The following is a 27381-nucleotide window of genomic DNA, read 5'->3' on the forward strand; positions in this document are numbered from 1 at the left end:
GACTGCTCCAGGACACCTGCAAAACCGCAACAAAGTAGCAAGACGACTACCAGCAACATTGTAGCGCCTCATCCTGCCGGCTTTCTTGACTGTTTCCTGGTGGTGCATGCTCTGAGGGCTGTCTGCCTTCACCCTGCACTGGAAGCCAAGAAGAAATCTCCCGTGGGTCGGCTGAATCTTGCCCCTGCTAACGCAGGCACCAAAAGTCTGCATCACCGGTCCTTTGAGTCCCCTCTCATCCTGACGAGCGTGGTCTCTGGAACACAGGAGCTGGATCCAAGTGACCCCCACAGTCCAGTGATCCTTCAGTCCAAGTTTGGTGGAAGTAAGTCCTTGCCTCCCCACGCCAGAGAGCAAACCTGTGTACTGCGTGATTTGCAGTTGCTCCGGCTTCTGTGCACTTCTCCAAGGATTCCTTTCTGCACAGCATATCCTGGGTCCCCAGCACTCCGTCCTGCAGTGCTCAACCCTCTGAGTTGGACTCCGACGTCGTGGGACCCTCCTTTTGTGACTCTGAGTTTACAGAACTTCCAAGTGCCTGCTCCGGTACTTCTGCGGGTGCTGCCTGCTTCTGCAGGGGGCTCTCTGAGTTGCAGAGCACCCCCTCTGTCTCCTCTTCCAAGGGGCGACATCCTGGTCCTTCCTGGTCCCCAGCAGCACCCAAAAACCTCTACCGCGACCCTTGCAGCTAGCAAGGCTTGTTTGCGGTATTTCTGCGTGGAAACACTTCTGCAACACCCAGCATGCCGTATGACATCTTCCATCCAAAGGAGAAGTTCCTAGCCCTTTTTGTTGTTGCAGAATCTTCAGCTTCTTCCACCCAGAGGCATCCCTTTTGCACATTCATCCGGGGTTTCCTGGGCTCCTGCCCCCCCGGACACTATCGCAACTCTTGGACTTGGTCCCCTTGCCTTGCAGGTCCTCACGTCCAGGAATCCGTCTTCAGTGTTTTGCTGGTGCTTGTGGTTCTTGCAGAATCCCACTATCACGACTATTGTGTCTTTCTGGGGTAGTAGGGTAATTTTACTCCTACTTTTCAGGGTCTTGGGGTGGGGTATTTTAGACACCCTTACTGTTTTCTTACAGTCCCAGCAACCCTCTACAGGCTCCCATAGGTCTGGGGTCCATTCGTGATTCGCTTTCCACTTTTGGAGTATATGGCTTGTGTTGCCCCTAGACCTATGTTCACCTATTGCATACTATTGTGATTCTACATTGTTTGCACTACTTTTCTTACTGTTACTTACCTGTTTTGGGTTTGTGTACATATATATTGTGTATATTACTTGCCTGCTAATTGACGGTATTCTCTGAGATCCTTTTGGCATATTGTCATAAAAATAAAGTACCTTTATTTTTAGTAACTCTGAGTATGGTGTTTTCTTGTGATATTGTGCTATATGATATAAGTGGTATAGTAGGAGCTTTGCATGTCTCCTAGTTCAGCCTAAGCTGCTTTGCCATAGCTACCTTCTATCAGCCTAAGCTGCTAGAAACATCTCTACTCTGCTAATAAGGGATAACTGGACCTGGCACAGGATGTAAGTACCACAAGGTACCCACTATAAGCCAGGCCAGCCTCCTACACTGGGGAAATGTAATTCCTTGACTTGTATTCCACTGAACTCCCTCTATGAGCCTCAAACTTTTGGTCCTCTTTTTACCAAAAACACACACACATCCTTACAATCCACTCCACCACACATATTAACTTTTCCTGCTACCACATCTAATACAAACACTTATAACCTATGTCCTTTTCCTTTCACACCACAAAGACACTCTCCTCTAACACACACCACCACACCCTTTACCATTCAACTGCCACACACCAACAGTACTTTACATCCAAATCCTTCACAGAAATTCACTACTTCCATTTCTCATCTCACTACTCCAAAAAATCCTAAAAAGAAAACATAACACACACACACCAGCACATCAAAATCTCACACACATACAATTTCATACTACATTCCATCACAAAATGAAAACAAACACCCACTACCACCCTCAAGACTACACAAATAATACAGATCGTAAACCAACTTAAATCCTAAATGTTCTATCTTCACCAGCACCTACCACAAACACCCCAACAAAACAACACTCATTCAACCGCCTCTCGACCATAGCACAATTTAAAGTCTTAAAACATGACCACCATGCTCCACCACCAACACCCCTAACTCACATAACTTCTACCCTAAACAGAGACAAATGAAATACACAGTATAACATTCCCAACTTCACATCTCCTTGTCTATTACACAATAGGACTACTCTATAAAAACAACACAGCCCACTAACTCATCTCAACTGCTGTCTCCACCACCTACACACAAAGACACAACAAAATGCCTTCTAAACCTGTGGACGAGGATTACGATATAGGCAAACAACACTATTGCTTTCAAGATACAGCTAATACCAGCACTAATAATACACCTGCTACCAGTTAAAAGACTACTACTCACTTTTCTAAAAAAAAAAAAGCCACACCACCTCAAACACACAATCTCTAGACTGCCTACTAAAAATACTTCATCACTCTCTAAACAACAAGCACCATAACTACAACCTACTCACTGACACACAACGTGACTGAATCATGGTTGGGACATGACATGGCTCCAGTATCACATTAGGCTTTTTCTCCAGACTATCAACTTATCACACAAAATTGCATACACATAAGCGGAAGCAGCCTAGGTGTTATATTCCAAGAAACAATAAATCTCACCAAAGCTGACAATGTTTCCTTATAAGGTTGTGAGGCCCCAATCTCCAGATGCAACCCTACACCAACTTCCTCCTGAAACTTCCTCCTTCTTTACAGATAACTGCTTAACAATGCACCATTTCCAGAAACATTTCTAGACAAAGTTTCTAACTTTATGAGTACACTCCAACCTATGCTTGGTGCCTAAACATATGGTTTGACAAACCCAATACGCCCCTTTCAAGAACCATCATTATTGGCCTAGACACACGAACCTACATCAGATCATCCCCAAACGCACACACATTGCTGGACACATGCTAGATGCAATTTTTGTAAACCCAGAAATGGTTACCTTTCAAAGGATTACTCCAGCTTCATTGTCGGACCATTACCTGTTAGCTTTCCAATACAAATGTCACAAATTACCACATCTAGGGCCACCTTAGATGCAACCACATATCGACCATGGAACAAACTCAGTTTTGAACACTTAAAAGCACAACTGACATTCAACACAGATCTAGACACAATAAATTAATTTCAAAAAATCTTTCAGTGTCTCTAGGAATCTTTTGGTATCCTAATACCACTAACAACAACCAAACAGAACAAAAGAAAGCAAACACCTTAGATGAATGCAGAACTAAAAAAGATAAACCAATTAATTGCAAAGATGCCAGAAGCTTGGCTCAAAACAAGTGACAATCAAGACAAACTTCACCTACACAAATTTAACAGACTATACAAGTCAACAATAAAAAGACATGTTGGACTCCTATCTAAAACAAAGGAAACCCAGCAGCACAAACCCGTTTCCAACAATCCCCTCCAAAGATAGTCTAACCCAGCCTCTAAATTCCTTCAAACCACTACCAGAAACTGAATTTATGGATCTTGTCAAAGCAAACAGGCACGCCTGCTGCCCTTCTGACCCTTGTACACCACAAATCTTCAAGAACATTAATTTAACAACCTCTGCTGCTGCACTAGTCAGTCAACGAATCTTCTTTGGTTACAAAACAAAATTTAAAAAAACATAAATAAATTAGCTTTGTGTACAGCAACACTTGAAAGTCAGTGTTTCTGGTAACCATACATGTATATATGTGACTTTATATAATACCACTTTATATATCTTTATTAATTTCAATTTACCTTTATACCTTTCTATGTAGTTATGTATCTATATATTTAATAATTTACTCCAACTGTAGAAAAAAAAAAATATATTAAAAAACATAAACAATAAAAAAGCTTCCTCTCTCCAATTCAGTACTCTATGTCTCATCAATATCTCTTTCAATATATCCTCCACCTCCACTCTCTGTCTTTTCTCATACCTTCTTTGACTCATCCGAAACCTAATTTAGATTTCCCTATATTAATCCACCGCTAATCCACTTTAGTATCGTGCACGGCAAAGGAATGTACTTCCACGCCTTGTCAGTGGTAGTAAGCGCTGTATAAATACAATGACAGTATATATGAAGCACAGACTACACTTAGAGAATTCACTGCTTTATATAAAAGCTGGGTCCTGGTGATATGGAGTCAACTGGTAATCCCAGCTGTTCCACAGCAATGTTTGAAATATGTTGATGGGTCTACCTTATTTAAAATTTATTAGAATAATTGTGTAACAAAATGTAACTGCTCGACTTTTTAATCTAAATGTACCTAATGTTCTGGCTTTGGTAAACGTAGTTTTACTTTTTCCTAAAAGTTCAAACATGTAATAAAAAAAGTTGCAAAAAGAAGGGGGTTGCCATAACGGTAGGTGTTTTTTCAAAGCTCTCGAGTTTCCCAGTTCCATGCGTGGGTAGCACATACAATCTGGATTTTTTTGGTTGCATGTTGGGACTTGTAGTCCTATTTAAACACATTTTCAAACCGGCACTACAAATCCCAGAATTCGAAACAGTTTCTAACTTGGACACGGTGGTCCCGCTCGGAACCCGCAACCTCTGTGTTTTCTGTTACCCAGCAGTGGCTTATTACTGGTTATTTATCTGTTTAACTTTAGCCAGTGCTACAGTTGAAGGCATAGTTTCCCAAGATAGCCGAAAGCCTGTGCAGTCCCCTTTCTACACCAATTTATTACGCGCCTCGTTGACAGCCGCAAGACCGGCCCATTCCACGAGACACATAATTGAGTGAGATGTAGACCAATCAGGGATGGCCACATCTTTTCGGTGGACCGCCTCTCTGAAAACGTAGTTTTGGTACAATCGGAAATAGTTGACAGTGGACGTACGTGTCGTTGCCTCCAAATATCCGGACAGCAGTATCTTTGCATCTTGTTGCGTTATAAGAAAGGTTGGCAAGACATGCAACCCTCTCGTTGAATACTAAAAGACCAGCCATTTTTACATGGTGGTTATTTGTATTTTTTCTGGTATGTTAGGCCGGAAAATAATATAAACGTCAAACTCCTATCTTTCCCTGAATGGAGTATGATGGAATGCTTTGGGGCACGAAAGAAAGAAAATGATTACGTCAGTGAAACATAGATGTGATGCGCTTAATTTAATTGTGTACAGGAGTAATACTTTCAATTACAAACTTTTAAACTGAAGTCTGTTCTTCACTTGTCATTAAATAAGTGTTGGGAAACGACTACCGTTGCTGTCATTTTGCCCCTATTTGTCGTTTCGTGTGGAATTTGCTTTTATTGTCCTTTATCTATGTTTGTAAAAACCTGGTTCCAATTTTTTTCAGAGGGCGATACCATGTTTAGAATATTGTCTGGGTTTGCAATTCCTGCAACTCGACTGCGCGCCTTTTAAGGCGTAAATAATAGATAGGGACCGTTTTTCTTGTCAGTATCCTGTAGTGCGACAAAAGTCGCTTAGCTCGAACGAAGGATTTTCATATCTCCCCGCCCCCCCTTCCGAGTCTAATGGTAGAGTCTCCTGAAACTCCCGCCCCTGTTATGCCCCGGAAGTGTTTGGTAGTCCCTTTGATGACGCTACCAGTGTGTGTGTGTGCAAGAGGGACTGCAGGGATCATGGGGGCCAGGAAAGGTAATGGTTTATTTTGTTTTTATTTCCTTAACGTTGAGCAATAGAACTGTGGTAACACGTTAATGCAAAATATCCATTATGTTTTAAAAGTCCTCGTGAGGAAACGCTAAGGTTTAAGCGAAGGGTTAATGGTGCAAGGTCTGTATTGAATGACAAACAGTGGTCTCGTTGGAGAGCCTTGATTAGGTGAACATGGTTAGACTGGGTTATGCGGTGATCTAAAGGTTTTATAGCAAAATATACAACTCGGTTTGCTGCTAGAATATAATTTACCTTATCGACAGGGCCGTTGCAGTTAGTGGACAGCAGTATGGTGCAGGTACAGGAGCGTGGTGCAAAGTGTAGGGAGCTGAGATGAGATGACGGTGACGACTGGACTGACAAAGTTATTCTAATGCGTTGAAATGAGGGTTGTAGACTGAGTGATCAAGAGTGGCTCACTCAGACAGGATGGGGGTGCTCTTAGTGGAAACCAGGGGGTAGTGATGGGCAAAAGGATGGCGGTAGATGCACAAGCACAAACCTCGAGCACCTCTTTATTGGCTTTGATGCAGTACAAATCAGTGGGATTAATTTTGAATGAATAGATCTTATGATTGCACTAATCATGCTTTAACACCTCGCCTGTGTTATAGAGTCACAAATGGGAGATAGACTGGGTGATTAACTTTTTATAGACTACATTATACAAATTGTAACTCTGTTAACACCTTAGCTGTCATTTTCCCTATTTTTTTGTGCTCATTACCTACTTCCAGTTTGTGATGGAAACCAGTGTGAACCCCATCCAGAAAATCTGTAAATTTCTGAAAGGTAGCTACAATCCCGAATTCAGATAGAGGCCTTATGTGTTGATTCCTTAGGGTTTTCTCCAAGGCAAATAACTGTTGAAATACTGAAAATTAGTATGAAAAAATGGGTATTTGTGACAACATTTTCGCTGGTAACTTTTTGTCACAATTGCCGATTTTGCAAAAGCAATATATCATTATGTCCGATCGACCCTTCGGGTTGGGGGGATATATAGGGTTTGTAGGCTGTTCAAGAACCCAAGGTTCCCAGAGCCAACAGCTGAGCTGTACAATACAGTGGTTTTCCTGAATTCGTTTTTTCACTGAATACTGAGTATAGACCAATTCATATAGTGAGACAGGTAGAGGGAAAATAGGTATAAAGGAAACCTATGTATTTCTGAAACAAGCACAAGATACAGAGTTTGGGAGCAGTGGTTATTTGTGCATCTCTAAATTTGTGGTTACCCGAATTAGTGTATGATTTAGAGGATATTTTTCAAAAATGCTACCCTTTTTAATACACTGACTTATATTTGAAAGACACAAATGGAGAAAAATCCAATTGGTAATAATGTTGTACTATTCTATGATCCCACAAGAATTCCGATAAAAATGGTGCGTTAAATATGTGGGTAGGCTGGGCGCCTGTGGCAGGAAACAGCCCAAAACGCAACATAGAGGCATCGCATTTTCCTACCGAAAACTGATCCTTTTTTTTTTTTTTTTTTTTCTTTTCTTCAATGTGGGTAGCTCAACATTTTGGACACTAGCTTAGCTTGCACCTATGGAAACCTAGCCAATCAGTTTATTTTTTTTAAAACTAGACACCTAGGGGTATCCAGGGTAGGCTGACTTGTGTGGATCTCACCTCAGTTCTTTTACACAAAATCCCTTTAAGCGTCAAAAATTGGCAACATTTCTGTAATGGAAAGTATCTGAAATCTGCAGGGAGCCACAAACTTCCTTCCACCCGGCATTTCCTCCCCCCCCCTCCCAAATACTGGCACCTCACTTGTGTGGCTATAACTAGTGCCCTCAACAGGTAAAGGCCCAAACCGCAACATGGACGCATCACATTTTTCCATCGAAAACTGACTTTTTTCCAGTGCGGGTAGCTCTAGGTTTTGGAACCTAGATCAGCCAGCCCCCTTGAAACCTAGCCAGCCTGTACGTTTTTGAAAACTAGACACCTAGGGGTATCTGGGGTTGTCTGACTTGCGTAGTTATCACCACGTTTTTTTTTTTTACCCGGAATCTCTTGCAAACTTTGAAAAAAACCATAGTGCCATCCACCGAGAAGTTGTCTCAGCTACCGGCTAAAACCGTCCTTCTAAAACACTACCCTATGTAGACAAGATTTGTTGTTCTAAAACATTCGGTGTGTGTGTGTGCATGAGAAATGTGTGCAGTGGTACATAAAGATGAAGCCACCTCACCTTATATTCTTTCCTAAATCTAAAGGTTGTCCAAAGACACTAAAAAAGACAAAAAATGGCACAGTATTACTTCACCTTGCCTTACATCCATCATTACATCCTTTAGCACTGGTGGGCCCAATGCAACAATAATTTTTGGCCTCCTCGGATTCCCTCTTGACCACCCAGGAAAAGTGCCCCTCATCTCTATAGCCTCTCTCTTATGCACTTCTCATTTGTTTTAAGAGCTGGTAAAGGCTGGCTTTACTAATCCACTCAGCTATTCACATAAATACAGATCTTTTCTTTGCAGCAGCCATATTAACCCTCTGTGCTACTTTATGGTAAGTCCAAAACAGCCGCTAGATAAAATTCCAACTCTCTTTCTAGCAGGGTCTTAACATTTTTATTTTTGTCTGAAAGCTGGACGTACAAGGACTCTACAGCAGTTCTTTTTATGTAAGTTATTGCATCATAAGCTATTGCACTAAACACCGCACACCCCACCCTGAAGTCAGCACCCTCTTGCTCACGTCAGCGCCCAGTGTGCCGTACAAGTTGAACTGCCCTAAAGGCAGCCCTGTATGTGTGTGCATATGTATGTGCATGTATGTAAATGTGTGTGTATATATAGGTAGATATCTATGTTTCTCTCCTAATCTCTCTCTCTATACACACATCTCACAGTTTTTTAAAATATATACATTGTTTCCCGGGGGGGGGGCGATCATGGCCCCCAGGTGAACCACACCTTTATAATAAAAAATAAAAATGAAAAAAAATGGTGTCCACATGCGGCCGCCTACAATATGCAGTGCTGACCCCTTGACAATTTATACTTTTTTTCAAATTTATTTTATTTTCTCATTCCCTGGTGGCAGGCGCCCGAGGGGAAAAACTCTTATTTTTAAAAATACAAAAAATAGCATATTGCCCCCAGGGGCACCACCTCAAGGGTGGACCCCCCCCCTATAATATGGGGAAACTGTCATCAGTGCACCAATGTCACCAAAGGGTGGGAGGAGACCCAGAAGTGTTCCACATCCCTCCCACGCCCCTATCCCCCCTCCCCAAGCCACCCATATGTTTTTTATTTTTTATTTTTAAAGCAATTTTCTGGTGCTCATGCTGGAGGATTCTTTTAATCCCTCCCCGATGTTGGCCGATGGATGACAGATGCACCAAAACTGTTACTGGTGAATTTTTGGCCCTTGTATACTTGGGTTGTTGACCTGGTTGTTAAGTACTCCTCAAAATCACTGAGTCAGAGCATTTTATCCAGGCTTCACTATAACACGCGCACATACTAACGGGCAAGGAGCAAACCCAGATGGAAGGTGAACCGAATAAAAGTAACTCATGAAATGGTCCAGGCCTCATTGCCTTTCACTGTGTTAGTTTGTAGATCTTGCATGTAGGCAGCGTGCATGCGCTGTCGCTTGGTGACAATCTGTTGTATCTTTAAATAAAACTGTATTAAAAAGTGTTTTTAATCCATCCTTACTTACCGTTCTTTGGCAGCATTATCAATCCTATTTGCTGCCTTCTAATTCGGCAACGTGTGCAAGGTGTAACATTTGTGTTTGTGTGGAGTGTGAACAGGGAACAGATTGATTTTACTTTATTGTCCGTCTGCTGCTCTTGCTGTGATTGAGTTCCTTTTTAGGGTCGAGCCTGCATTGCATGCGCTCGCAGCGAGGCGCTTTAGTGTTTAGAAAAGGGCTCGGAGCCCTGTGGACGTCACGCCCATGTTTTTCATTGGTTCGTGTGCTTGCCTATTAAAATCTGCTTGCTTTCATTAGTCTAAGGCATGCATACGTCATGCCTTTTCCGGTGGCTAGCCCTCCTCAAGCACATCGACCAAGTACAGAAAACATGCAAGGCTCGCTGTTTTCTGTCCGGCTCGTGGACTACTTTTTCTCTAATTTACTAGCGCGATTTCTCTTGGCAGAAGTCGAGTGCTTTACATAGTTAATTGCACTTTTTCGGGTTACGTGCATAAATGCGCTTTTGCCGATAGGTGAAAAGTCTGGTTATGAGTTTACAACGCTATCAGCTCTAACATGAGCAAACGCGAGACCCGTTGCATTGCAAATGCTTGTTTTTGTTTGCTTTTTACTTTTTACATTTTTAAAGCTCAAACTCTACCCGACCAAAAGGTGTTGGGTGGTTTTCATGAGCACCAGTTGCTTTAAACAAGTTCATATTAATTTTTTTGGGGAAGTGGAGTTTGTGATTTGGCTTCTCCATTCCGAAGTCAGCGTCTCTGGCCATAGTGTCGGATCCATCTGTCTTTCCCCCCCACAACCTCATTCCTCCATTCAGATTGGGCATAATGTTTTACAGAGTTAATGCACATCAGTAGAGCTGCTGTACAACATGCCTGAAAGTTGATTAAAAAAAACGCTATGAAGCAGCCAACGTTGTACTCGTCATAGTCCTTTTATTATGTTTACTTTCAGCCATGTTGCACAGCAGATGCGCAACATGGGTAAAGCAGCATTGACAAAACCAGTGCTTGTTATGTTGGGGTGCTGCTGCTTGAAGTTTCAGGATCATAATTTGAAAATTAATGTAAAGCTGCTGACCTTTCACAAACATATAACTTGTCTTTGGGGGAACTCTTATCATGAATTCTGATTGTGTACTTTTCATGTCAGAGTGGTGTTAAGGCTTAGTAGTATGTCTCTGTCTCCTTTTCTTTGTCCTAGGCCTCAAGTTCAAGAAGTGGCCCTACTTCTCCGAATAGTGCATTTACTGCAACTGTAAAGTCCCTGGGTGGAAAAACATGATCTCTGTGTAGCTTTGCCCACAGGGCTGAAATAAAAAGGCCCTCACCCAGCACCCTTCAGCTTTTCCAGTCTCTCTAGAAAAGCAGACCTGCATCTAGGACACTTGCTTGGTTTGCATTTAGATCATCATAGACCTCATTCTCTTTTCCCCCAGGAGGGGGGGAGGAAGCTGAACGGCTCAGTAGACGATAGCTGTGGAACCAAACAAGCTCAATGGCTTGGAAACCTACCAAACTGTAGAAGGAGCGCAAAATGGTGCCAGGTAGGGCAATGCTTCAGGAATGAGGGTCTGAATTTCATGGGGAGGATCCTGTAGGACTGAATGGCATTGTTGGTAAATAATTTGTTAAGTTGGTATGCTGTATTATTAGGTCTGATGGCACAGCGGCTCACTGGTGTATCCTCTATGGGGATGTCACTTTGCAGAGGGCCCAGGTCAAGTTGCATGGCTTTAGAATTAGGCCCCTCCTAGCTTACGGGATCGCTGGCACAGCACAGCTTCACTCGTCTTGCATAGCACTCTGCTCACAGATGTTTTCACGTCAGCCCTTTTCCTGGCTTGCAGGGGTTGTTGACAGGAATCTTTAAACAGGCAAAAACCTGCTGTGTAGCTACAGCCCTCTTGCAGCAGGAGTCCACTCGACTGGGCTTCCAACTAGACCTTGCTCCCTCCAGCGCTCTCATCTTCCTCACAAGGCACACTGGTTTTGGCAAGCAGGTACGTGCTGGTGTTTCAGGCTCCAGAGCAGGGGGTCTTGGTTTCCTGGGTGATGAAACCCAGAAGAAAGACTAATAGGACTTGGACCCCAGTCTTGTTCAAAGGCATACGTCTTTTTCTTTTTTTTTGTCCTCGTATACGACAAGACTGCAGAAGCTACATTTGGTTAGGACCGTGCCCTCCCTGTACAGTGTCCCAGCTCTGTTACCAAGCCTCTTTCAACAGAGAGAGAGTTTTCCTAAGCTGTGCACCGTACTCCTCTCAATGTTGACTTTGCCTTTAATCCTTGGACTCCTACTGCGAAAGGTGTGCCACAAATGGTTCCCACCTCTTAATTCGTTTCTGCAACCCATTTGCACAATCCAGCCTACAAAGACACGTTGTGCTGATCTAACCCAATCTGCGCAGTTTGGTGCCTCTGAGGATAGTCATTTCATGCAGTTTCCCTTCGTGCAATTAACACAAGTATAGTTTCCCTAATAGACTACCAGGCCCTTCACCAGTTAAGGTACAGCAAAAAACCAAATATACGCTTACCTTAATCTGTCTTTTTAATGCATGTGTTAAGATCTTACATACTTCTTGCCAGAAGAGTTGGATGTTGTACAGAATAAGTGTACTTCATCGATCTCTTCAGAGACCAGTATGCTCTGTGAACTGTAATTAAGTGATTTCTCCTTAAGGGTGTGGACTTGGCCAAGATCTAAAGTGTAGTCATTGATACTTGCCACAAGCTTGTTAACTCCAGCCTCAGTCCAATCTCCACTTTTCCTCTGGCACTGTTAATGGCCCGTCCTTCCACTGCACCAACATCCAGCGCCATTTGGACACTTCTTTTTCGTGTAGAGAAGTGCTCAGCAATTTTCATTCCCATTCAGCATTTCTAACCCAAGGGTCTCTTTGCACTCCTGCTCTACTAACTAACTGATAACAATTGAACCCAGAAATCTTCATTCCCATGAGCCAGAATACTGTGTCCCAAGTTATCCCTTCTCTCAGTTGTCCCCACATTGTAATTCCAGAGTTCCCTAAAGGCCTAGCTAATACATCCTGTAACTTTCTGACGTACCTGGGAAATTCCATATCTAGGCAAAATCAATGTAGTGTGGAATTTTCAGCACTCTCCTAGCCTACATTCATGCTTTGCATGCCACCTGTGAAGTCTTTAGCCTAATCTTATTAAACAAAATGTGGATGGTCAAATTTAAACAGAAAACGTGCCCCTTCTTCCTCCAGATTTATTGTTAGTGCCCGATAGAGGGGGAGAAATCTGTGGAAAGTCACCTCCTTAATAGTAGCCTTACATTTTTCAGTTGGAAGGCCCAATGATACAGTTGGAAATCTGACAAAGCAATCCCTCCATCTTTTTTCAGGCAATCCACGTCCCCTTATAAGCCCAGATAAAGCTACTCACTTCTCCTTGGAGCTTGTTGAACCACTGTGGCTTATATTCCAATGGGATTGTGTTAAAAATGAATGTAAACTTCGATAGTATCATAATTTTAACTGTTACTACTGCCAATCAGTGAAAAGGTGGGAGAGGTCCAAGAATTTAAGTCTCCTAGTTTCTGACAAAAGCCTATTAAAGTTTACTTCAGCCATCCAACTCAAGTCATTTACCACCTGAACCCCTAAATATGTAATGTCATTTTTCTCCAGGGGCTAATTGATGTTCCAAGTCATTAGTTCTGTTTTCTTTTGGTTCAATAAATACCTCGGTACTCTCCCAAAATCTGTTAATATGTTCATTATGGAGGGAACAGAACCTATACAGGTTTGTGTTTCAATCATTAGGTCGTCCGCATATATTGCCACTGTTTTTTTTACCCACTCAATATATCTAAAACGAATAATCTTCTAGTCACCCCTCAACCTTATAGCTGGTTGAAAAGTAGTAGCGATAAGGGGAACCTCTGCTGTGTTCCTCTCTGTATTTGAATTTGATTAGTTAGGTTCCTATTAATTGATATCCTTTCTGATTGTTTCCTATAGTTAGCCTTAACTGCCTCTAGGAACCTGTCTCCCAATGCTTATTTCTTAATTACTGCATGCAGCAAAGGCCAGATTACTCTGTCAAAGGCCTTTGCAGCATTGAATGTCTTCTGAAAGAGGTATGTTTTCTTCTGTTGCTACATCCATAGCAGATACTCAGTCATGGGTTAGCTCGTGTAATTGTCTGCCTCTCTTAAAGCCCTTCTGACCTTCATGCACAAACCCTCTCATCACCTTCTCCAATCTTCTAGCTAATACTTGTGGGTAAATGTTAGTCATTATTTAGAAAAGATATAGGTCTATACGACTCACAAGCTTTGGGGTCTTTGTTTGGTTTTAGAAGTCTATTGATTACCGCTTGGCTCCATTAACCTTATTGTGCACAACTGTCTATGTATATAGCATTGAGCAGCTTAGTCAGGACTGGCGTCAGCTCATCCTTTATATCCTAAATAACTTGTTAGGTAAACAATCGTCCCCCTTTCAGCCCTATGATGACTCTACTCACTACCTCAGAGCTTATCTTTTGGTTTAAGGCCTGCTGCAAGTCTGACTGTAAGACGAGAAGTTCAGCTTCCTTAAGCCAACTGATTATTTGCTCTTCTGTGGCTGTTACATCATCTGTGTACAGAGTTTGAAAGAAACTAGCAAATGCATGTTCTATAATTCGCCCCACTGTACACCGTTTCCCGGTATACTTTATTATTTTTTCAGCAGTCAGGTTCTTCGATCTTTCTAACCTTGTCTTGTATGCCAGGAGTTTCCCACAGCTCCCCCCCCCTCCCCCCCCAAAATTCTTAGTGGGCAAGCTTGTTAACCTCCCATTGTTTCTCACGAGATCATCAAGCTATTCTGCCAGTTCCGCTCTTGCCTCTCTAAGTTTATTATTGCAGTTAGTATTCTCCCCATTGTTTTTGCCAGATTCTAGATCCCTTTGTCGGCCCTCTCTCCATTTCAAGCTCCCTCTTCCTACACTTGTAAGCCTTCCTTTTAAAGAATGCACAGATGATAATCTTCCTGAATAACATCCTTGAATACTTCCCATATTAAAATCAAGGAAGCAGAGCCTTCATTCACCTGTAAAAATCCTATTGTGTCTTTCTTAAGTTGTTTGACAACTGCATGTTTATTTAATATTGTTCTATTCACGGTCCATTCGTATTGAGATAGTCCTTCTGCCAGGAGGATCTCAAGTTTCACCAGAGTGATCGGAAATGTGTTTCAGTTATTGCGTTTTATTTTTCAGAGTCAGCCTCCCGGTTATCAGAAAAAAATAAATTGTCGAGAAGTGCAGATATTTTTTGTTGTGATACGTAAAACCCTTCTATTGGCCAGCTTTCTGCCCCCAAATTTCTCATCAAAGAGTGAACACCCTCCCTCATCTTAGGGAAGTTAATCACCAGTCTCCCTGTAGATTTATCTGGAGTGGAGTCTATTAGTACATTAAAATGCTCTCCTACCACTGAATATTGTCCCACCTCCACTAGTTGTCCATAGAGCTCCTGGAGGGGAGTTGGAACGTTGGTATTAGGACCGTAGCACCCTACAAATGTATAAAATGTGTACCCTACCCATTTAACTTGTTGTTTGCTATTAGTCATCTCCGTCCCATATCCTCAGCATAATTTTCTACCTTGGCCTGCACTGAGGTCTTCAGCAGGAAAGCTACCTCCTTTACCGTACTCCTCTGATTTGTACATGCAAATTGATTGATCCGTTTCTGCTCTTTTAGAACTTTATACCATTGTCCCTTGAGTAAATGGGTTTCCTGCAGTACTATGACTTCATAGTTTGAATGTTTTATATATTCTACGATTGTTCTCTTTTTACCATGAACTCTCAGCCTGTGTACGTTCCAGGGCAGGACCCTTAATCTTGTTGAGTTTGTCATGTGAGCTTTAGGGCCCTAGTTTTTTATATCCTTTGTCTCATATGAGGAAATCCTTTTTCTTTTTTTTTTTACCACATGCCCCTCACCTCGTAAAACACCTCTTACCCTAAACCTGCTTGCTTGTGTCCCTCCCACCGTTCCCCACCGTCCCTGGGGAACCCTCAAAACCTCCTTTTTGGGTATCTTGGGTACCCTTAGGCTCTGTTTCCCTGGAAGCTACTCAAGATTTCTGTTGATTTGAACTCTGAACCTCCATGGACTCTCTTATATTGTACATTTTGTTATTCCACAGAATCCTAAGAGTTGCAGGGAATTTCAATTGGACAGTGACACCAAGTGATCTAAGTTTATGCATATATTTCTTCAGCCCCCACTGTCTGTTTTGTGTCACCCTGGAGTTATTTGATCTAATATGTAAGGAGAACTAGACCTTCTTCAAGCTATTAGTCCTTCAGGCTTCAGAAAGGATCTGTTCCTTTATGGAATATGTCTTAATGTTGACCAATGTTTTCTTGTCTCCTTATCTGGAATTTTTAAGAAAGCATCTCAGTGAACCCTCTGTGTGTCAGCCTCCAAATCCTCCGAGACTACTGAGGGAACATACTCCATTATCAAATTTATCACAAAACCTTATAGATGTCCTCCTTCCATACCTTCTGGAATGTTTAACAGTCTAATATTATTTCTTCTGGCATTATTATCTAGGAACTCTGGCTTGTCATGTAACTCCTTCCCCAGATTTTAGCATTTGAATCTCTGGTTAGTGTCAGTCTCCTTATTCAAGGCCTCAAAAGAAGCTTCCATGTTGCACATCCTCTCCAAGAGGTCACTCATTTTAACCTCCAGACTCTCACAGACTCCCTGTTTTTTTTTTTTGCCTGGTTCTTCTCCGAAACTGCAAATTTCAGTTTTATCTTCTCTGTGCGTACTGCAACTAATGATTCTATACCAGGTGGATCTTTTGTGCCCTGCATGTAATTGCCCATAAGAGAGGGCTGCCTTTGTAGTGCCCCCTCCCCCCTCTCTGTCCTATCCTAAAGTCCTTGAGAGAAGGCTTGACACGTATTTGTGAGCACTACCCTTCCTACCCCCTAGTAAACAGTTATGCTTTGTGAATCTCCCTGAATTGAGTTATTTTGCTTCCCTTTCCCGCGTCCGGCTTGCACTTTAAAAATGGAGCACAGAGAGGGAGTAATTTTTGGTGTACCCACTGGATTTACTGGGTACCTCAGGTTTCATTACTGTTTACGCTTTTACTAGGTTGGACGAAAATCACAGAAGGATCAGCCCCACCTTATGAAACGTGAGGTAACACGGAGGGCCAAAGGTGAAACTATTGTTCTACCCAACTGTCTTAATCGCTTTTTTCCCTCCCATTTAGCAGTGAGGCAGCCCTTTCGCTCTTATTTCTTAGCGCATACCTGTTTCCCTTCTCTACACTGACTCCAGTCTTCACCCAGTCTGTATTCTCTTTCATTTCTGTGGCTAAGCATGTTGTCGTCTTTCTTTGAAATAATATTTGGTGGTTGGGAGTCTGGTAATGCAGCTGTCTCTCAGAGCCTCCTTTCACTGCCAACAACTACCCCCTTCTTTGGAGACATGGATTGCTGCTTAGAGCATTCTTGAGTGTCTGCAAAGCTTCGTTATTCTTTGTGTCGTGTGTGCAACCACCAACCTGTCCTGCCAGTGAGCCCCAAGAAGCACACTCAAGCAGCCCCACGCTGGTCTCTGCTGACTCCCTGGGCCGCACGCCTCCAGAGTTCCACTCCGCCCTGAGCTTTTCTTACATCCGCTGTCACTGCCTCCACAATTCGTGCTCAGCAGACAGAACATCCAACTCCCAATCTGTATGATTCCACAGAACAAGAGAAGATTTCTAAACACACAAGTCCGCCCAGGTATGTATCAGCATTCCATCCACTAATAAGCTGCTTTGCCCATGGCTACTGGAGGAACACAAGTCCTTGGCCAGCTCCTCAGATAGCCGCCATGTCCCCCCTCCCCCACTCTCAGGGCCATGGTACCCTCAAAGGCAGAAGTCTTGTAGAGTTTGCCCTCCTCCCAAGCCACACTGCCTGCACGGCAGATGACAAATTTTAGAGACTCGGCGTCCCCTTCTTATAGTCCATTTTCAGACCCCAAATCTGATTTAGGGTCTGGGTCTTAGATGTTTTATGTTGAGGTTCAGATTCTTTTGATGTGTACACTTTTCTCTCTTCTTCCTCTTGAAAGGCTATCTGTCCCAGCAAAAGAAACCCCAAAGCTGATAGTCCCACAGAAGAGGCCCTGAGAGTGACTTTAATTCACACCTAGATGTCCGCCGCAGTGCTATGTGCATCAAAAGGTTAATCCCAGACTCCCAGTCCTATGTTTTACTTTTTCCCTTATCAGTCACATCTCCTTCCTGAGATATGTTTAGGCTCTTTCCTTGTGATCTATCAAAGATCACACTTTGAAGTGTACAGAGGTAAGACTCTCTCCCTTCTCCAGTGTGTTTCACTCAGCATAGAGGAATGCAGCAATGCACAAATCTCTTTGGGGAATTCCTCTCCTCCTCATGTCTTCAGGCATGCCTGGGCTTTCTGAAATGGAACCCAAGCCCCTCCATGTAATGTACCATTACAGGCAAACTTGCACAATGTACACATACACTATTCAGAACTGTTACCTCAATGTATTTTCCCCACACACATATTTAGCCCGCGCATTCATCCTGTGCACACTTAGTACTGTAGCCTGTCTGTATAATGCCATGGTGTGCTACTTGCAAAGACACAGAATACACATTCCACATGCACACACTGTAAAACACTTCACCCTTCATATATTATACTTTTCACAAGCACACATACACCCAGCACATGCTTTTACTGCGCATTTACCTCACAGCACTACATCCCTTGTGCAATATATTATTTTCTGGTATACATCCACCCAGTACACACACTCACCATACATGCACAGCACAACACTGCTCTATCCCTGTGCTGTACCCTTCCCAGGTACATATACATCCTGTGCAGAGTCACCGCTCCTGCGCTGCGTAGCACTCTACATCTAACTGATAGTGGACAAAAGATGAGTTAAGCAGACAACAGCGGAACTTTACAAAGGTGAGTAAACCTGAAGGCCTCACTCCGGTGACAAAGGTTAAAAAGAACCTGGTCACTCCTAGTAATCACTAAACAGTAAGCTGCCACGACGGTGGTCTTGCTGCCTAACTTCTGGTGAAGCCAATGGCCTTCCACCACTATGAGGGTAGCATTTGTGCATCTCTCCCGGTCCAAGAAGACCATGGTCAGTGAGACCGGTCTATGACATGGCGCAGACACATGATCCGTGTTTGCCTGTGACAACAAAAATTAGCAATAGGGATCCAGACAACAGTACAGATGGGCACTCAGGGAAGGGTACACACCCATAACCATGGAGATTACTTTTCTGTCATAACAAATTGAATTAGCAAACACTTGATTGTAAAGTGCTAAACGGCTTCTAGGTAATAAGAGTGTGATGCATAAATGAAAACAAAACCAGAACGGTACAGCAAGTAAGGGAGTTATATTACGAATGGTAGGTTTGTGTGGAAGGATTGGATGTAATTTTATTTGGGATCAGGTTGACTGCTTATTTGAAGTTGTCTTGTGAATTTTGATCAGTGAGTCATTTGAGAGAGACAGGTAGGAACTCTGAAAGAGTTTGTCTTTTTGATGATTGGGGGCAGAATGAGAAATACATGGTACAGCCAGGATTGGCTGATGGAAGTATATTTATAAGACCTGTAGGATAGGCAGATGGTTTGAGTTTTAGCAGGGGTGATTTGAGGGCTAGAGTGAAAAGCTTTTAAAGAAAAGTTGTAGTAAAGTCACTGGCTGTGATGTTTGTGATGGGAAAGGGGTTTTATGGAGTAATAACCTATAAAAAGGTTTAAAAGAAGAAGAAAACAGAATAAAATATCACCAGTGACTGAGCACCACAGCGATGTACAAGATATCTAATTGAACTTTCTAAAATGTTTATTATCATAGCATATAGGTTTTTTTCTTAAATAATAATTCCATGACGGCAATGCACATTGGAACTCTCTCTGCCCTTTTATCAGTTCTTCACCTCCTTTTCGAATCTTACTGCGAACACTTTCTCTTGAGCCATTTTTAGAACCCCTTTACATTCTTTCTACTGCCTCCATATCCTTTTGATTGACTTTGGTCTTAGATCAGTTTTGCAGCTCCCTGACAGATGTGTATTATGAATACATGAATATGACTTGATTCCTGCTACAAGCATAAGTGTTTTACCCAGCATCCTAATATTAGGAGAGTGTTTTCTGTTTCACACAAATGCCTGTTGGTCTTACCAAGTTCAGATATAAAACTGTAGTGTAATGTTCTTATCTGAACTTACATCGAGTCCCCTGGTTGAAATGAAAAAAAGATGTGGTGGTTGTCATTGAGATGGAAAATAGCTTAAAACATGTTAAGCAGTAAAATATAAAAGTAGTTTTCTGTTGAACACTTTATTTGTTTGCAGTGTGTTGGCCTAGTACATTCCCTTCAAAGAAGGACACATTTGCAGCAGGCACCTTTCTCTGTTCATTTCATTTGATTACTGGGTAGTCATTATATTTGTCCAGTTGCATATGCTTTTTGATTACTATGTTTACACATTGGCTAGAGAATATATTTGCCTAATTGTATAAACTTTTATCATAGGATTACACACCACTTTCATCTTGGCAATACTGTTGGTTGCAAACATCAGAGCTCTGACCCCCAGCCACTATCTTACCAGGCCTGATGTGGACCGTTTAAAAGCAGCACTTGAACAGCCAGTCTCAGATTTGGAAACTGCTTACTACCACATTGTTGGATTCAGCCATTTAGGAGCCTCACCGTTGGATGAAAAGGTAAGAGAGCACACATTACAAGTGTTCTTTTTTTATTTTTTTGTACACTTGTTTTTTGTGTTAACAAATTCCCTGCCTTTCTGTCTCTCCTGCATGATTTGTGTCTTTATTGCTTTATGATGTTTTATTGTGCTATTCAGTGTAGCACCATCCTTGCTCTGCATTTACCAAAGCCCTTTGTTTTCATCTAGTTACGTTCCTCACTTGTTGTGATTTTGAAGACTGTTTAACCTCTTAGCTGCTGGGCCTTCAAACCACCCCCCACCCCCAGTGCTGAGCCCTTTTTTGGCTATTTGGGGTAGTTCGCGCTTAGGCCTTCATAACTTTTTGTCCACATAAGCTATCCACGCCAAATTTCCTTTTTTGCGTCCTTTTTTTCCAACATCCTAGGGATTTTAATGGTACTCAGAGTTTGTGGTTTCCCCTGGAGGAGACCAAGAAATTTGCCAAAATACAGTGAAAATTTTGTTTAAAAAAAAAAAAAAAAAAAATGGGAAAAGAGGCTGCCGAAGAAGGCTTGTGGTTTTTTTCCCTGAAAATGGCATCAACAAAGGGTTTCTGGTGCTAAAATCACCATCTTCCCACCTTTCAGGAACGGGCAGACTTGAATCAGAAAACCACATTTTTCAACACAATTTTGGCATTTTTCTGGGACATACCCCATTTTTACTATTTTTGGTGCTTTCAGCCTCCTTCCAGTTAGTGACCGGAATGGGTGTGAAACCAATGCTGGATCCCGGAAAGCTAAACATTTCTGAAAAGAAGACAAAATTCTGAATTCAGCAAGTGGTCATTTGTGTAAATCCTACAAGGTTTTCCTACAGAAAATAACAGCTGAAGTAAAAAAAATATTGAAAGTGAGCTGAAAAAAACAGCCATTTTTCTCCATGTTTTACTATGTAACTTTTTCCTGCGATGTCAGATTTTTTAAAGCAATATACCGTTACGTGTTTTGGACTCTTCCGGTGGCGAGGATATATAGGGCTTGTAGGTTCATCAAGAGCCCTAGGTACCCTACTGTTGTATGTGCAGAATGATTAATAAACAGATAAAAAAAAAAACCAAAGACCCTTAGGTACCCAGGGCCAATAAATGAGGTGCATCTTGCAATGCGTTTTCATTCTATACCGGGTATACAGCAATTCATTTGCTGAAATATAGAGAGTGAAAAATAGGTATCAAGCAAACTTTTGCATTTCCAAAATGGGCATAAGATAAGGTGTTGAGAAGCAGTGGTTATTTGCACATCTCTGAATTCCGGGGTGCCCATACTAGCATGTGAATTACAGGCCATTTCTCAAATAGACGTCTTTTTTACACACTGTCTTAAATTTGGAAGGAAAAAATGTTTTGCTATTCTGTGTTCCCCCAAGTCTCCCGATAAAAATGGTACCTCACTTGCGTGGGTAGGCCTAATGCTTGCGACAGGAAACGCAACATGGACACATCACATTTTTACATTGAAATCTGATGTGTTTTTTGCAAAGTGCCTAGCTGTAGATTTTGGCCTCTAGCTCAGCCGGCACCTAGGGAACCCTAACAAACCTTGGCATTTTTTAAAACTAGACACCTAGGGGAATCCAAGATGAGGTGACTTGTGGTGCTCTAACCAGGTTCTGTTACCCAGAATCACTTGCAAACCTCAATATTTGGCTAAAAAACACATTTTCCTCACATTTCGGTGACAGAAAGTTCTGGAATCTGAGAGGAGCCACAAATTTCCTTCCACCCAGCGTTCCCCCAAGTCTCACAATAAAAATGGTACCTCACTTGTGTGGGTAGGCCTGGTGCTCGCGACAGGAATAGATCACACAACGGTCAATGTTGGTCCTTACATGAGGCAGCTGTTGACCGTGGGGTGAGCCATTCGTGACGCAGGCACTAGGTGTAGGCACTCAAGTGGGGTAGTGTTTTTATCAGGACAGGTGAGGAATCACTGGGTGGTAGGAATTTTGTGGATCCCAGCATATTCCTGTAGTTTGTGTGACAGAAATGCAAGAAAAATAGAGTTTTTATTCAACATTTCAGCTTTGCAGGGTATTCTGGGTAAGAAAACTTTGGGGAATCCACACAAGTCACACCTCTGTGGACTCCCCCGAATGTCTAGTTTCCAGAAATGTTTGGGTTTAGTGTGTTTCACTATATGGCCGCCGAACCCAGGCCCAAAAAAACACAGGTGCCTGCCTTACAAAACCAGTTTGTTTTGCGATAGATAATTTTGATGTCTCCACAATACGATTTGGGCGGTGGAATTTGGGGCTGAACTATATTGGGGAGCAGGTGAGGAATCACTGGGTGGTAGGAATTTTGTGGATCCCAGCATCAAGATGCCATCTCTGCTATTGGCTAAACTGTTGCTCTAAAACAATAACCTACGTAGACAGTCACAAAATCGAGGGTGTGTGTGAGATACGTGCAACAGTAGAGGCCACCTTACCTGTGCTTCTTCCCTCAATCAGCACATTCTTTCAAGACACTCAAAAAAACACCTTGTCACATACCATTCGTCACAGTCTTTAGCACCTCCTACGCCCAGTCCAACAATCATTATTGGTGCTCCCACTCCCTCCTCCTCGGATTCCCTCATTACCACCCAGCAAAAGTGCCCTTCATCTCTCCATAGCCGCCCTCCACCCCGCACATACATTTCATTTGTATTATAGCGCGGGTAATGGCTAACTTTACTAATGTACTCCGCTATTTACATAAAATACAGATTTGCTCTTTGCAGTAGGCATATAAACCTTCTGCGCTTCTTTATGGCACTAAAACTGCCACTAGACAAGTCTGACCCTTTTGTAGCAGAAACATAATCACAATACTTACTTGACTTTTTTTATTGCTGCCTAAAAGCTACAGTTGAAAAGCGTCAGTTGAAGTATGTGCATTACTTTGAAGACGCAAACTTCAACTGCAAGACAACTGGTGGCAAATATATATATATATATGGGTCTGGTTTTCCTGGGGGCCGATCGCAGCCCCTCGGGAAACAACACACGTATTGACAAAAGTGATTTTTATATCTATATCTTTCCATATATGTATCTACATAGATATATATATATATATATATATATATATATATATATATATAGATCTCTCTCTCTCTCTCTCTCTATATATATATATATATATATCTCTCTCTCTCTCTCTCTATATATATATATATATATTTTTTTTGTTGTAGGGTTTCCTTGGGGGCCAAAATGGCCCCCAGGGAAACCCTACAACAACTAAAAATATTGCCCCCACAGCTTGTCGCCCTGCCCACGGGCAACCCCCTGTCCATTTTTTTTAAATTAAATTTAGCCCCTGGGGGCACCTACCTTTTTAAAAAAAAAATATGCCCGGGGGGTGGGGGGATCGACTCTTCCCCCCCCCCTCCCCCCCCCCCCCCCCCCCCCTTTCAAGTGAAATACCTGGTGTCTGGTGGTGTTTCCTGGCCCCCCATCGCAGCTGTGAGTCTCCCCTTTCTTACTAGGCCTTCCCGAACAGGGGGGGAGGCCGTTTGTGGCCGTTTTCCTCCTGCTCCGATGGGGAAATCCACAAAGTGACATCCGCGCTGACGTCACAAAGGGGTGGGTGGGGGTCGGTGGGGAGACACTGAAACGCTTCTGTGTCTCCCGGGGAATAAAAAAAAAATCCTCGGGTGCGTTTATTAACCCCCTCCCTGGTGTCGGCCACTGGTCGTGACCCGCACCAGGGAGGTAGTGCGGGCATCGGCCACTGGCCGACGCCCGCATCCAAGGGGTTAAAAAGTGTGTCTTCATGCAGTCAGTCATACACTGCAGTTAAGAAATAATTGATACTTTTTTTAAACCGATTGCTTTTGTCAGAAAAATTGTGTAATCATGACTTGAGGTACCTTGCAGGTCATGGCAACTTGCCTACATTTTATTGGTGGCTTTAAGCACAACTAGCCCCTACTTTTTAATATCTCATTGCTACCAGACAATTTGTAGATGGTTTATGTGCTTCTGGCATGTATAGAACGTTTTTTTCCCATCACAAGTACCCAAATATCTATTTTCATAAATTGTCAAAATTATTTTACATCAGTTTGACAGAAAAGTGAAGGTTTCATAATTCACAAATTTGATCTCAAAGAAACTATTTATTCACACCTGTTACACTGTGCAAAATAGTCTAAATGAATTACTGATACAATGAAGTGTTGCAATGAAACCTTAATAGGGTAGACACATAATCTTCCTATCAGCTCTAGTTAGTATGTTTCCATTTATTTTCACACAATTGCTCGGTCAAGTTAACAAGCATGTCTACACAGTATGTTTTTAAGTGACCAGTATTGCTAGTTGAGCTTGTTACTGACTAACAAAGGCAATACAGAGGGAAGACATATATGCTTTCTGTTACATATTTTGTCCAGACTGCTGTAAATTAAGCTATATCACATACAACGTAATAAAAGACCTGTATGCAGTGTAGTTGTTTGACATCATAAATAATCCCATTCCAGAGGAAGGCTTTAGATAATTTCTACTAAAGCCAAAACTTTTACTTTAAAGTCTGGATATGTTATCGTAATAATGAAGGTTAACTAATAAATAGATTTTTTTTAAATGTAAAGCAGGTTGAAATCTCTGAAAACAGGACAGTTTGCATTATATTTAGTTTGCTCCATTCAGTTTGGATTGCGACTTGACACAGTTTTGAACTGAAGCCTTCAGGCGTGGTTTTAGGGTGCATTTGTAATCTTTCTTAATTTATGAGTTTGTGTTGTTTTTAAGAACAAAAACGACTTAAATATGGATTTATATCAATGGTAGTTAAACACTATGTCTATGCACTCATTGTATTGTCCAGCAAAAAGAAAGCACTACTTAAAAAAAATAGATCATACGTCGACTGGTAGTGGGACAAACTAATCCTGTAACATTCAGTAAGTGGGCAAAATCTAGACACCAAAGTAGGAAGAATGCTTCAGACCTGTGAAGAACCGTTTTTGGACTCTTTCACATAGTCCTGTTTTGATAGCATTACTCTAATTCTTTATGTATCCCCAACAATGTGCACTTAAAGTATCTAATACTAACCAAAATAATCTGATACACCACATTCCTTAAGAAAAGACACAGGACGATGGTATTTCGTTTTACATTTCCCTGCACACCATCCAAGCCTACAGCAGTTAATTGACTTGTCACCATAACCATCTTGGGCCTACTGTACTGAGTATAAGCATTCCCACAATGCACTCATTAATCAAGCAGTAATAAAATTGCATGTGATACAATATTTCAACATTCTCTACTAACAGGGACATTCTCTACTTACAGGGTTTAACAAAGATTCTCAAGGGCAAATTCTCTATACCTATGTTTTTTAACAGCACATAACCTAACACCAAAACTCTTGTGTACTACATCAGTGGGCTTTAATTCAGAATACAAACCACCCCCTCTAAATACCTCTTGACGTTAACATATTTCCCGATCAATATTCCAGATCTACTGCATTTATCTTAATGTTTCATAACAAATCAGGCCTTTAGCCTTTATTATTGGATTGTCACCATGGTCAACTCAAGACTGCTATACTTAGCATAAGCCACAATGCAACCATCGGGCATACAAGCACGAAAGTACACATGTATGCAAAATTAAAGTTGACAAAGTGAAATACTAACAAGGACAATTGTGGTGCAGCTCTGATGCATCTCTTCTATTCCTTGGTTTGTTCCAGTGGATCACCAACTCCAAAACCCTTACCCTTATGCTTGGCCACAGTTGACCAGGACTAAAAATGTTTTACTTGATTTGAAAAGAAAACTGGTTTGAAATTGTAATACATCTTAATTCAGTCTTGACACACCAGTACCTTCAGGTGTACACAGGAAGGCTTGACTGACGAGCCTGGCCTGTAGGCAAATTCTGTGGCCAACCTTCTGCTGAAAGCTGTTGCACACAGCCTTCCACCTTTTGACGGTGGGGCTGCAAAATTCATAGCTGGGTGCCCAGAACACTGGTACATGCAAAAACCACTGCACAGTAGGTGTGTTCTTGGCCTATGCATACTCTACACCCAAACTGCTGCACGTGGGCAATTGTTTTATTTTATTTTTTGTTGTTTTTTTTTCTGTCTAAAACTTAGGGTTAATTTAACTTCCTACTCTGAACCATTTTTTGTATTTTGTTGTGAGTCTTTTCATAAAGCAAATACTTAAAAAAAATATTTTTAAACCCGAAAAGATTTTACATTACATAAATCTCTTGTGTTCTTTCCATGGGAAGGTGCCTATTTATCGAAATTGATCACTTTCATTTTATTTGCCTGAATAGAAGATTATTTTGCCTGATGTGCAGCATATTCTAAACATTTTTATGAAATGGGTCTGATTCTTCTGCATTTTGTGAAACAGTCACTGCGGCTGGTTGCAAAATGTGCAAGTTATGTTACAGGCACTTCATGTTGTAGCTCGTTAAGGATGTATTTTACAAAATTGCCATGTCAGTCACTCCCTGGTGGCTGCTCAGTTGATGTAGAAATTATAGGAACTTTCATAACAGTGGCGTCTTCCTCCTCGTGGCTCTAAGTTGTCTGGAGATTCTGTCTCTTGAGTCTGCTGCTCAGGTCCTGGGCCATTTTTGTTTGGGCTTCTTAAAAATCTGTCATCTTTTATGTCTTCTCTCTCTTCAGTGCTAGTGTTAAAATGGTGTATGCGCAAGGGTAGGGTCCTTATTTCTAAAAGATTGGAACTTGTTTTTTTTCTAAAGTCATTTCAGTGTTTAACCCTGCAGATGTCTCCTTTCATTTTGGTAGTCATGATTTTATAGAGGATTTACAGCTCGATATGAAAAGGCAGGATTTTAGCGTATCGCACTACCGGAAGTTAGAACTTCGAAACTCGTAGCTTCATTACAACTTTGTTTCATTTTTAAAAAGTCACTTCTGATGTAAGTGTGCTTATTGTATGAAGAGCAAAGAGACCTACATATGTAACTAGTTTGACGTGATGGGAATATAAAAAAAATGTGTCTCAATCCTATAATTTCATTTTAGTGGTAGTACTTTCTAAGCCCTTGAGGTTGGACCGGGTACTGATATTCCAAAGATTATACTTCTTTTTTTATTCAGTTATGTTAGATCTTGACTCCCCTTTAG

At 41.8% G+C, this 27381-nt stretch overlaps 1 protein-coding gene across 2 annotated transcripts in view; it reads left to right on the forward strand.

The window, feature by feature from the left end:
- The first annotated feature begins 5643 nt into the window (after positions 1-5643).
- RPN2 (ribophorin II) overlaps positions 5644-27381 on the forward strand; it is a 214058-nt gene continuing 192320 nt past the window's right edge. For both annotated transcript variants that reach the window (XM_069243724.1, XM_069243725.1), the window contains exons 1-2: positions 5644-5748; positions 20063-20256. In XM_069243724.1, coding sequence (XP_069099825.1) covers positions 5658-5748; positions 20063-20256 — 285 coding nt within the window. In that variant the 5' untranslated portion in view covers positions 5644-5657. The remainder of the gene's footprint in view (positions 5749-20062; positions 20257-27381) is intronic.

Source organism: Pleurodeles waltl, chromosome 7, assembly GCF_031143425.1.
Source record: "Pleurodeles waltl isolate 20211129_DDA chromosome 7, aPleWal1.hap1.20221129, whole genome shotgun sequence".
NCBI lineage: Eukaryota > Metazoa > Chordata > Amphibia > Caudata > Salamandridae > Pleurodeles > Pleurodeles waltl.